The sequence below is a fragment of the Musa acuminata genome, chromosome BXJ3-4, assembly GCF_036884655.1.
Source record: "Musa acuminata AAA Group cultivar baxijiao chromosome BXJ3-4, Cavendish_Baxijiao_AAA, whole genome shotgun sequence".
Taxonomy (NCBI): Eukaryota; Viridiplantae; Streptophyta; class Magnoliopsida; order Zingiberales; family Musaceae; genus Musa; species Musa acuminata.
The window spans coordinates 2,249,570-2,262,173 of NC_088352.1; the positions used below are offsets into that span (position 1 = coordinate 2,249,570).

A 12,604-nucleotide genomic window follows, 5' to 3' on the forward strand; every position below is an offset into this window, starting at 1 on the left:
TTTTTGGGTAATTGTGTCACCAATTTTTTATTCATATTCAATACGCGGATTTAGCATTATTGTTTTTGTTATGAGCCACATTATATAGAGCATAACTAAGAGCAATGAAGCACAGCAATTACAATACACTTCCAAAGGGGATATCTCCTCCCTCCACAGTCACCTCCACTCGACTCGCGTCGCGATGAGGTCATTATTTCGTCTGCGGCCTGCGGGCTCACCGACCGTGGTCAGTTGGTGTAGTTCTTGACGGCGGCGTGCGGCTCGGCGGCCTTGGCGGCGGGGGTGGGTTCGACGGTGGGAGAAGGTGGCACCGGCGTGCCGAGCAGCTCCTTTGGCAGGTTGGGGATCCCCTTGAGGTAGAAGGTGTAGAAGATCTTGAAGGGGAAGACGATCTGCTGCAGCTTGACCTGGCCGTAGACGCCCTCGAAGATGCCCGAGCCGCCGGTCACGGCCAGGTAAGAGTCCTCGTAGGTCAGGTACGCCCCCTGCACCGAGACGTGGCCGTAGTCGCCGAAGTAGAAGCTGTAGATGGCTTCGTAGCGGTCGCCGCCCCTCTCCGGCACGTGCTGGATCAGCACGCAGATCCCCGCCGTGATGCCCACCCGCTTTTCCAGATTCCCCGAGTACAACTACTCCACACACACACACACAAGAAGAAGACGATGTCAATACCAAGATCCAAAGCGCATGGAAACGACGAGGCCGAGGAGCTCCGGCTCGCCTTGTTGCTGAAGGGGACGAGATCGCCGAGGGAGTTGACTTCCTTCTGGCTCAGGCGGAGGTAGGCGGGGCTCCCGCGATCGCGCTCGTTGATCTCATACACGCACAGCTCCTGTACCTTATCTGAAGCCTTCACCTCGTCAACAAAGACCTAAAACCGAAGAGAACCCCAAATCCTACACAAAGAGGAGGAGAGGAGAGTACTTGGCCCAGAATCACTAGGAGGCTTCGGTGCAGAGAAGAGGGTAGCACTGATGCGTGTGGTTGGAAGAGAGAGTTGGCGTCGAGCGGGCGTTGAAGCCAATTTGGGGGGATTACCTCTGGTACAGGAGGGGCTTTGGCTCAGTGGGATCAGAGAGGGTGTGGTGGTCTGTGTGGTTTTGGATGAGGTTGGGAGGTTGAGGGAGCGAGCTCCGAGGGTGGAGGCCATGGCGGCTGCGACGGAGTTGGTGCGGGCCGAGTGTGGGCGGCTTTAGGTGCTTAATATTATGTGTGTGCGCGGTGACATGTGACTCGTGTTCGGATGTTGGAAATGAAGGACTAAAGGACAACAAACTCGGACGCGAAGTTGGTACGCGTGACGAGAGACGAAGGGCGCAAGAGGAATCTGGTGCCATCTTATTTGGTCGCAGGCGATGGGTAGACGCAAAACGACACATGCGTCCATCTGCGCATAGCAGAGTTATTTTATTGGGTGAATTTTTTGGAATAAAAAAATAATTTTATTTAATTTTTTAAATCCTTTAATTTTAAAAATTTTTGATAGATAACGTCTAGCTGTGTAAAAATATTATTTATCACTCGAAATTTTAAAAAAATTTCATCGATAACCTTTGTAAAAACTCAAATCCTAATCCTATTAATTTTTGTTAGATCCGTCTTTTCTCTTTCCTCGTCGATAAACGTCGGTGCAAGAGTCGAAGAATGACCCCTCCTTCCTTATGTAAAGGTTGTAATCAACTACGATGAAAACTGACAGGTGAGAAATAGATCATGAGCAAAGACTAACGGGTGAGAAGGGTTGATCGATAAGGCAAAGATAGTGGTCAATAAGAGTAAAATGATTATTTAAAAAAAAAATATTAAGAAAAAATTTTCAAATTAGGGTGCCATTTAAAAATTTTAGTTTTTTTCCAAGAATACATCCTATTTTATTTCTAGTATTTAGTGCAGGAATATACAAAGGAACATGACAAAAAAAATAAAAATCAAAAGGTAAAAGACAAAAAAATATATTATAAACCTAAGAAATAGTTTAAGTATAATGACACTTTAAATCAACAAGTTAAAAGGAATTTGCTTTTGAAAAGAAAAGTGATAGTGGTAGAGGTAGTGCTTCAAAAAGAACGAATGATTGGAGAAGCGTGGGAATTTTACATGTGGAAAGCATCCAAAGACATTAGACAAATCGAGCAATCCACGAAGAAGAAAAGTCAACAGTCAAGCACATAAGGCACTTCGTTTGGAACGTACAAAAAGCCAACCAATAAAGGTGACTGAGAAAGAAGCCAATCGATGAGATGGTTAAGTACGACTCATCCATCTCTTAGCTGTTACTATCACCAGTATAATTTTCATTTATATTCTTTGAATTTTTTGACATTCACATCAACATACGATATTTTATGTTAATTTCTAAAAATCAGATAAGTTCTTTTCGTAGGTTATCGTATGCTTAATCAAGTAGCTAAATAAATTTAACCCAAGCTAAAGCTAATCCGGAATATAGATATGAGACATACTTAATCTAGATGGAGAGTTGGAACCTCGGTGATAAATTGACTAATCATCAACATCAAACCGAAAACAACGATCGTATAATGTGTTAGTGCAAGTAATTTATTATGCTACAAAGGCATTGTGAATATAGTTCAACTATAAGCTATACGAAAAAGATGCTACATGTACAAGGAGACATTAAAATTTCTCGATGGGACATCATATCACCACCGACGGACCAGAAAGTTATGATGCACAACATTTGATTATAATTATAAGTATGACAACACTGTTGTTGGAACTTAAACATGTGAGAGATTGAACGATTTCTTTTAGTGTACATGAAAGCTTGGTTAGGTGGTGACAAACATATGGAACGCTATCAACCCTATATGTGTCATCAATTAAAATTAACATCCTATGACGTATATAGACTTGTATTGTCAAATCAAAATTTATTTAATACATGCTTGGGTTAAAAAAAACATGTCAATTTAATATTCATGTATAAAATCCTTTCATCTATCCTCACATATAATATAAATATAGGTCAGAAATCGGGATTGTGAAAGTAAAATAAAAATAAATTTAAAATATAAATTATTATTATTTATCTTTTGGAAAGAGTTCATCTTCTCTCGTATAAAGGAGGCTCTTGTTTTATCATTTTTAAGATAGTGAAAGATTGAGGAATGTATTCTTTGAGAAAAGGACCCCATGGTGAGATAAGATCCTTTATTATAGTATAATTAATTTTGGATTATATTTTAAATTTTAAAAATTTTAGATTATAATTGATTTATGATGTTTGAATGATTATTTGACTTATAATAATCACTTACGCCTAAAATTTTTTAAAATTAATTTAATTATTAAAATTTTTATTTTTAGATTACATAATAGTTCTAATTTATTTAATTAGATATATCTATATTTCAAGAATTATGTATGAATTTTTATGATTTAGTTAGTTTTAAATTTAAGATCATAAATTTAAATTATTTTTTAATATTAAAAAAAAAATATTAAAATCTAATTTAATAAGAGAGGTTGAGGGTCAGACTTGAATTAAGTTGATTGACCAAACCTGTATTTTTGTGGGTTGCGAACTTGTAAAACATTCCAAAAAGTTGGTAAGTATAGATAAAATGAGATAGACTTAAGAATAATCTTACATCACTAATAATCGAAAGAGTTATGTTACGTATACTAAGTTTGGCATATAATCTAATGATTTTAATTGATATTTAACATAAGTTAATTTTGACCGATTCCACTAAGGCTTATTATTACTAGACTTTTGCATAGTGTCAGTGTGGATAAAATTTAATGATCAAAGTTTTAAAGAAGTGTTTTTTTTTAATATAATTTAATCGTACTTTTCTTTCTTTTTTTCTATTGTTATTTTTCTTTCTCTTGCGTGTGTGTGTGAGAGAGATGGGGTAATGGTGGGCTCATTGCTAAATTGATTGTGGCGTGATGCTCTGATGAGACCTTTTCAAAAGGAGTTGATGAGCATATGACTACGTTCTTTCTGGTCTCATAGTTTCTTTAATGTATACTCCCACCCCATTTCCATATCCCTCCTGTATTCAATTCCTATCACTTGGTTTCCATAGTTAATGTTGATCCCCACAGGGACAAGCAGCCCTTGTGGTGAAACTCCCTATAGACCTGACCTGAGGTTCACTTTGACTCAGACCATGTAATCTCTCTCTCTTTCTTTCTTTCTCCCACAGAGGCCTGCAGGCATGGATTTCTCCGTGAAGCTGCTTTGATTGGACTTTTCGAAGATAAAAGGAGCATTGAACTGTTGTTGGTGGAGTCTGCTTTTAATTACAAGCTCGAATACACATGAGAAGCAATCCATATTCTCTGCTGCTTTCTTCCATCCAACATACATACTGTACGCATGTATATCCATATGATCTCAGTACTAAGAGACAGCGCCGCTGTCCCCAACAACTCATTAAAGAAAGAAGCAGCCCATTGCTCTTCATCATCATCGTCGTCATCATCATTCCTTCAGTGGCTTCACCTGAGTGTGCGCTAATCGTACCAAAACCTGAAACTGGAGATCAGTGGCATGATGATAACATCTGCGGCTTCCCTGCCATCATTCCTCATCCACCCCGAAAAGAAAAGAGAAGAAGAAGGAGAAGAAGAAGAAGAAGAAGGATAAGAAGAAAGCTGCAAAGCAACCCCTCCCCCTCCCCCCACCCCACTCCACCACTGCATACGGATGCTCCGCCGCTCCACTTTGGCCGAAGCTTCCTGCGGCACATGCATCACACCCAGATCAGATCATCATCACCCATTTCCAAGAACAACTCCCGCTTCCCCACCCTCCCTTTCTTTCCGTCTTCTTTTGCTCACACCACCTTTAGCGCACGCGACGAGAAGGCCGATCGACCTCCCTGCCCTGCCCTCTCTCCATAATCTATGTTTTCGCTCATCAGGCTCAGGTACGAGCCAGAAGATTTAGTATTCGAACGCCGCTTTGTCATCTCCTCCCCGTACAGATTCGTTTAGATACGTGTAGATGGAGCTTAAATCCTAACATGATTTCTGAGATCCTGTCGTTCTTGTTATCGTTACCTTCTCCTACGGTACGATTCCATTTTTTTTCGCTTTAAGATTTGGACACGCTTGTGATTTGATCTCATCGTAGTCGTCTTTTGGAGGAGAAATGAAGGGTGGATGATGTTGGCGTATAGAAGCTTCTCTGAGAGCGTTCTGCCATGTGCTCAGTAGACCTCCGGCTCAAGTCAAAGAAAGGCTCCAATTTTTTGGTCCTCCGTGGAAACTGCGACGCGACCGCTACTATTACCGCTGTTGCTTGCGGCACAAACGCAGGCGACTCCCCCTTCGCGTGACCTTCTCCGAGCCAACCCCCTTAAAAGCCTTGGAGAAACACCTCACACAAGTCACACAGGCAGGCTGCATGGAGCTCCTCAGACTGTTCACACATGGTAAGCCCGGCGGCGGAGGCGCCGTCACTACGATCACCACCAACGTCCGCGATCAAGACTTCAACGACGGCGTCCCCGGCGGCAGTGATGACGATGGGCCCTTCTTCGACATTGAGTTCGCCGTGCCACTGCGGGGGGACGAGGTCCTCAGGCGGGAGAAGCGGCGGTTTTCCTCCAACGCGGGCAAGGCGGCGGAGGAGGGGTTGGGCCTCACAGCGTCCCCGGACGGCGGCAGCCTCCGGCGCGACCCTGTCCCCTCAATCTTAACTTCCGACGGCCTTTTCTTTGAGCTGGTCCCGCTCGGGCCTTCTTCGTTGAGGGACTTCGATGCCTCCGTGCTGCCCAAGTCGTCCAAGCCTCAAGCCCCTGCCTTCCTCCTCAAATCTGCTGCCAGGTTCCGCGTCTTTAAGCTGGGCTTTCACAGGAGGTCGAAGTCGACGTCGTCGGAGCTCAACCCCGGCGCCTCACCCGCTACGTCGTCAGCGTCCCCAAAGCAGCAGCACCAAAACAAGTTCTTTGTCAAGTTCAAGGTGGAGGAGGTGTCGCTGGCGTCGCTCTTCACCAGGAACAACAGCTGGAGGAACTCCAGCAGCAGCAGATCTGTGCGGCATTACGCCGACGACGATTTGCCGGCGTCGGACGAGAGGAAGCTCCCCAGAGACGTGCTCCGCAGGTGTCTTAGCAAAATTAAGCCGCTTTACATCAGGATCTCGAGGCGGTACGGCGAGAAGCTCCGGTTCTCCGGGCCGCGGAGCTCCGGCGGGGCCGGGAAGGTTCGGCCGGCCTGGGAGGGCGGAGAGGCGGGTGGGGGAGGTGACCAGCTGAAAGAGCCGGCTTCAGCCGCGACAAGCTTCAAGGGATCCCTAAAGTCGCAAGACGTGAACCTCCCGGCGGGGAGGAAGGTGGCGTACCGGAGCCTAAGAAAGAGCCGGTCGGCATCGGCGGCCGTCGCATCGGTCCGATCGCCAACACTGGCGCCCGAGAGGCGGGATGACTCGCTCCTGGAACAGCAAGACGGGATTCAGAGCGCCATCGCCCACTGCAAGCGATCCTTCAACAGAGGTACGTACGATCGCTTCCGGTTCCGGTCACACTCGGTGCACAGTACACATGAAACCTATTCTAACGACGACCGGGTCAACTCGGTGTGCAGATTCGGAGTCGCCGCTGACGCGATCAAGGAGCGATCCCGGAGAGGGGAGATCGGCGGAAGCAATCGTCAGCAAAGTTTGATCATTTCTGTTTGGATTCTTATCAGAACTGATGTCGAAATCAAAATGCATAGAGAAGGATCGAACAGTGATGTTCGATTGGCAGAGCTCTTTCGGATCTGTCTGTGTTGGGAGAGGGAGCTGAAAGAACTCTTTTAGCTTTTGTGAGTTTGTCGTGTCTCTGTTGCTTCATTTGTAGATACTGTTCGACGAAATGCGTCATGTAATATTACTTGTAATTGAATCCACTGGAAGATTTCTTAAAGAAACATCAAGGAGGAGGAGGAGGAGGGGAGTGCTGCGGAGTCACGTCGCAGAATGATGGCGAGGAGGAAGAAGACAGAGAAGGTTGAGAAGAGAAAGAGTTGGATGATTGCAGGGTGTTGGAAATGGTGCCTTCTTTTTGTTATTTTATGTAATGCTGCAGCTTTCTTTTTCTTACATTTTGTGCTCTTCTCTCTCTCTCTCTCTCTCTCTCTCTCTCTCTCTCTCTCTTTGTTAGAGGGTGAGTTAGGTTTGATCATCCGGAACACCAAGTAGGCGTGTACAGACAAAGACCAAAACAGTAAAAGCTTTGACTCCTGAAAAGAAAAGCCAATTGCCTGTAGCTCCACTGCTGCCTTTTTCTTTCAACCTTTGTTTAGCGAAAGATTACTACTCTCTCTCTCTCTCTCTCTCTCTCTCTCTCTCTCTCTCTCTCTCTCTCTCTCTCTCTCTCTATCTCTCTCTTGAGTCTCTTTCTCCGTCTCATCCAAAAGAATCTTGAGAGAGAGAGCGAGAGGGGGATCCGAGCATGGGTGAGAGGGACGGGAAGCGAGAGTGCTCATACTTTGACGGCGTGGTCAGCGGTGACAGCGAATCCGATGCTCTCTTCCTTTGTAAGTGCGGCTTGTCGGATTGCTCGCGCGTGATCCGCTGATGCAAATGGAAGGTAAAAGACCGGAGGATCCTATGATCACCAGTGTCTCAGTCCCCACACTTCCGAGTCTTTCTTTTGCTATTTAGTCATAGCTTTTGCTGCCATGCTTAGTTTAGTGGAGAGAATCCACACAGTATCTTTGTCTTGACGACCACCAGAATTGGGTGCAGCAATCAGATGTTACAACACAAAAGAATCAATATATAGACCTTGAAACAAATTAACTTGATATCATATCATAAATTAACTTCCAACACTTGGACTGAACACATTCTGTGATGAGAAACCTTGATGAACATCTGATAATTAGCTTCTGAAATTTTACCTCATGCTCTCAAGTGGCAAAATTCCATGGGATCCAAGGGATGTATATAAGAAGAAAATTAATGCTAATTATATTTACAAGTAATATTATTAGGACTTGATCCAACCTTTCTCTTTTTTAATAGTTTGAACTACTAACCTTAAATGTAAGAGTACAAGTTGATAACTATATAAACATCATATTTTTATAAATTAATTTAAATCTTTATCTATTTTCAATGCGAGAATAAACTTGGGATGTCGTATTCTTCCATTATTTAAGAGCTTAAAATCCTCATAATGGATTAATATAACCTAAAATCAAATTCAATACCGCGCGTACACTCCAACTCATTCCATTATGCTTAATAATGTCACTTTTGGTATCATCACGAACAAATCTAATAAGATAGCCGACACATTAATTTGTTGAATCTAAATCAATGTCCCAAGATTATGATGCTAAACTAATAATAATACACTCAGGATGAAAGTTTATGAAAAATCCATTTAGGAATTTACAGTGTAGTATGGTCGGGTTATGGACTGATAACACATGTTGTCTTCCTAATTTCCACAGTTTTCTTTTACCATGTCACTCATGGAAAAAGGATTTTGGTCTTCACTCATGGCAACATCACCTTCAGATTGTATGAAATGTTCAAATACAACTCCATTGACCACAACTTCATGCTTCTAATATTACAATGTAAAATTTGTTCGCTTTATATCGGAAGAAAAGCATCAGATTCAAATAGAAAAAAAAAAAAAAAAAAAACATACTCTGAGAATGATCAGTAATCTCCAACTTCCACAAATTTATCTAAAGATTTATGATGTGGTATTGATTATTCTTCTCTTATGCACTTCACCTATGTTGTTCCCAAAATCCACCACAACAATCTCATTTCTACAACCTATATTGCATTCAACCCTTCACATATTCTTATCAAACACAAAGATCTCTGTTTGTATTAGCATAAAGAATTATTCTAAAACTAACTGTTTCATGCTAACAAGTGAGACTAAATGTCAACAGTTTTGTCGATTCCAGGATTTTCAAATTGCCACAATGAGAAACTACACAAAATTCATGGATGCTTAAGTTTGCACCAACTGTATGAAAAATGCTTGGTTGATGATTTCATTCATCAAACTGAACAACAGTGTGAATCTTAACCTTCTTAATCTCTCTTCAGTATCGATCACTGGAACAATCTGATAAAGCATTCCATGTTGATTTCCAAAACAACACAATAGAGTGATACAAAAATAATAGTCTAAATTTCAAAGAAAGGAACAGATCCAGGGTTACATGGAAAGAAGTACAACAGGCATCAAGAACAGAAAGTAGCAGTGGCAACACAACAGTTACCTAACTGGAGCAGCAGCCAACTCTTTTAAGCGCAGAAACATCATCTTTCACATTTATTCTCTCTCCTTTATTGGGGACAGTAGACGTTGCATCATCACCTGCCTCGACAGCCTTCTTGCTCACGATGCGGTAAATTTGAGTCAAAACCTCTGCAAATGCATTCTCCACATTTGTTGCTTCTAGTGCAGAAGTCTCCATGAAATAGAGTGATTCCCTCTCTGCATAAGCTTCACCATCTTCAGTTGGTACAGCAACAAGGTGACGGAGATCTGACTTGTTCCCAATAAGCATCACAACTATGTTAGGATCTGTATGGCCCCTCAACTCCTTCAGCCAGCGTTCAACATTTTCAAATGTAGCATGCCTTGTAACATCATAGACTAGCAATGCACCTATAGCTCCCCTGTAGTAAGCACTTGTGATGGCACGGTACCTGCAATTAAAGGTAGGATTATGCACCAACCAGCATTTAGTCCAGCTTGTGATGGACAATAGCAAGTTTCATGGTGACTGTCTCTACAAAAGAGCATTCGAAGCGGAAGGAAAAATGTGGACCTTGTAATATGATCTCAACATGGATAGGCAATGCCTATATCACAAAATACTTCCCTCATTACATTTTGTCATGGATATATATCTACTAAAGACTAATGTGTGGCAGACAACAATTATCATGCAGTATGATACCTATAAAAGTTTGTGCAAGTTACTGTCACATGGCCTGATGATGTGGGTTTAATACAATGAAGAAATTGTTTCTTTCCATGAATAATTCTAAGCATGCAAATTTCTCAAAGTAGAATACCCATGTGAGATTGACACATAACTTAGATGCAAATAATTTTCACTAATTTTCTTCCTTTTCTCCATGGTAGAAAAAACAAGTTACCGAGAATCTACTAAAAGGATCAGGACCATATATGTATGTATGTGTGTGTGTGTGCATAAATATATGTATATATGTATATATGTATATACATGTATATACATATATACATATATATGTATATACATATATATATATAGTGTGTGTGTGGCCTGAACCTCTTTTTATGGAGAGTTGACGCTTCCAACATATTGTCAACTAGGGATTAGAAAAGAGACTGGTCTTGCAGGTTACTTCTATTTAAAACAAAAAAACTTATCTTTTACATTAAAGCATTTGAGTCCCTTTAAGGCTTTAAGCAGAGTAAATCTATGAAAGGAAACAACCATGAGCCTGAATAAGGACCATATTCAAGGATTATAACATTCTTCAGCAGAGTAAAAGTATGAAAGGATACAACTGCTGGTAAGGTGTAAAATAAACAAGGGATCCATGGATCAAGCCAGAGAGCAAGAGATATCGGCATTTCTAAGCTGCCGTTAAGCGAACTTATCTGTTCTGGGATAGTCCACAAATGTAAGGTGATTAACCTACCTACTAAGGATTTCTGACTCATGTATCTTCAGAACAGCTAATTACATAGGAACTAGAATGAGGACATGGAATGATAAAATAAGGCAGCCACAACTGCAAGATATTGCTTCCAGCCAAATGAGTTCCATTGTACTAGACACAAAGTAAACAATTCTCATCACCAGAAGAAAGTAGAAAAATTATAAGAACCTCTATTGAAAAGGAAAACGAGTCTGAACAACTGGCAAGCAAGCATGTATTTCTTGCACATGCACTACCTGCTCGCTATATAAAATGGCTCCAAATTGAAATATACAGAAAATTGAAAAGATGCCATTCTGTAACATGCGAGTTAGAAAATACTCTCATGAGGTAGCCCATAACATCATATAGAAGGTGTTGTTACAACAGTGCATTGAACTAAGGAAGGAAATAAATACTATTCACCACATTAAGAAACAATTCAACAGCTCATATGGACGGACCTTCATTGAAGTGGGAATCTAGTACGCATGACTGAGAGATAGATGTCTTTTAAGAGAACTAACCGCATCCATTTACAAATTTGATTTAAATAATCAATTCATGGTATTTTAGTTATAACACAATCTCAAAAGGTAGATTACAGCATTCTAATCTGTAGATGGATCATGTTGATTACGTTCTACAAACAATGCAAGGATTTGCGAAAAAAAATGGAAGATAATTCTTGAGAAAACTTATCACAAGGTATGGCCGTCTAAGAATCACCCAGTAATGTACAAAATTAAACGAAGAATACTAATCTTCAGGTATATTTATTTCTCCATGCAGGAGTAGATTTTTATAGCATTCGTAGTTCCTAGACAGTCATTCGCATATTATGTGCTTATTTCATGGATTTACTAGGGAAGCAATCCACCCCAGATACCAATAAATGCCTTGGTGCTGGAAAATGGACGCTTTTTCGAAGAGCCTTGATGGGTTTGCCAACTTTCTTTCTAGAATTGGAATAGCATGCTCACTAAACTTTAATAACCCATCAGCCAACAGCCAGGCATCCATGGAAACATAAATGTATTTTCCATTTGCGTTATGCATGTATTCCTCGTTTGCTCCTTCCGCATGGCCGAAAGAACCAGGTAGAATCTGGAGATCTGTCAAAGCTGGGACTTTTGCTCTTTCTTCAAGCTCTCTCACAGTTCTAAGATATGCCTCGATAATTAAAATGCCTATCTTGTGGTGAAAGGCTTAAACTCCAGGAAGACCAATCGATTGAAAATGGCTTAGCTTCCGATCTGGGAATGTCCAAATCCTCGGAGTCCACGACAAGGGAGAAACTTGCGGCCCAATCTCACTATACCCACTTCTCTGGCATCAATAACATGCCCAATCAAGAGAAAAGGAGAATGACCCTATGATTTAGATCTAAGAAGACTTCCTTGTAAGTTCGGCAAAGACCAAGAAGCGAGTACCGCATCGACCCGCAAAACCCTACTTAAAACACCCAAATCCCAACTAAAATCTCACAGACCCTATTCAAAAGAACCTCGGCCGGTATCAAGAAAAGGAACAGCGAAGAAAAGACAAGGACGGACCTCTCCTGGCCGGCGGTGTCCCAGATCTGGGCCTTGACGACCTTGCCGTCGACGGTCAAGCTGCGGGTGGCGAACTCGACGCCGATGGTGGACTTGGACTCGAGGCTGAACTCGTTGCGGGTGAAGCGGGAGAGCAGGTTGGACTTGCCCACCCCGGAGTCGCCGATGAGCACCACCTTGAACAGGTAGTCGTAGTCGTCCTCCGCCCGGTACGCCGCCATCACAAGAACAACAAGAGGAAGAGGAAGAGGAAGAGGCTCGCTGAGACCTTTGGGCGGAGCTCGGATCTAAATCCTTCCCCCGCGGGCTGAAGCGACCGCTTTTTGGCGCTGCTGCGTTGTTGATCTCCAAATTAATCATCAACGAAAGGAAAGCATTAAAAAGGGCCGTATTTTTTCATAATTAA

The 12,604-nt window shown here is 42.1% G+C and overlaps 3 protein-coding genes across 4 annotated transcripts; 1 reads left to right on the forward strand and 2 right to left on the reverse strand.

Moving 5' to 3' along the window:
- LOC103980244 (allene oxide cyclase, chloroplastic) lies at window positions 1-1,218 on the reverse strand. Its single transcript, XM_009396571.3, has 3 exons — window positions 928-1,218; window positions 725-846; window positions 1-632 (listed from the first exon to the last, which is right to left on the reverse strand). Exons 1-3 carry the CDS (start codon window positions 1,151-1,153, stop codon window positions 231-233), a joined length of 750 nt encoding a protein of 249 aa, XP_009394846.2. The 5' UTR covers window positions 1,154-1,218; the 3' UTR covers window positions 1-230.
- Window positions 1,219-4,495: 3,277 nt separating this feature from the next.
- Window positions 4,496-7,066, forward strand: LOC135581141 (probable membrane-associated kinase regulator 2). Of its 2 annotated transcripts, none has more exons than XM_065145619.1 (3): window positions 4,496-5,051; window positions 5,138-6,476; window positions 6,568-7,066. In XM_065145619.1, the coding sequence occupies exons 2-3, from the start codon at window positions 5,387-5,389 to the stop codon at window positions 6,645-6,647; spliced, it is 1,170 nt and encodes a 389-aa protein (XP_065001691.1). In that variant the 5' UTR covers window positions 4,496-5,051; window positions 5,138-5,386; the 3' UTR covers window positions 6,648-7,066. The 2 variants fall into 2 exon arrangements, with proteins under 2 accessions (XP_065001691.1, XP_065001692.1); XM_065145620.1 differs by having other exon boundaries at window positions 4,496-4,907; window positions 5,114-6,476.
- A 2,000-nt stretch (window positions 7,067-9,066) lies between these two features.
- Window positions 9,067-12,548, reverse strand: LOC135634899 (ras-related protein RIC2-like). Its single transcript, XM_065145621.1, has 2 exons — window positions 12,199-12,548; window positions 9,067-9,655 (listed from the first exon to the last, which is right to left on the reverse strand). The coding sequence occupies exons 1-2, from the start codon at window positions 12,417-12,419 to the stop codon at window positions 9,223-9,225; spliced, it is 654 nt and encodes a 217-aa protein (XP_065001693.1). The 5' UTR covers window positions 12,420-12,548; the 3' UTR covers window positions 9,067-9,222.
- Between the last annotated feature and the right edge of the window lie 56 nt (window positions 12,549-12,604).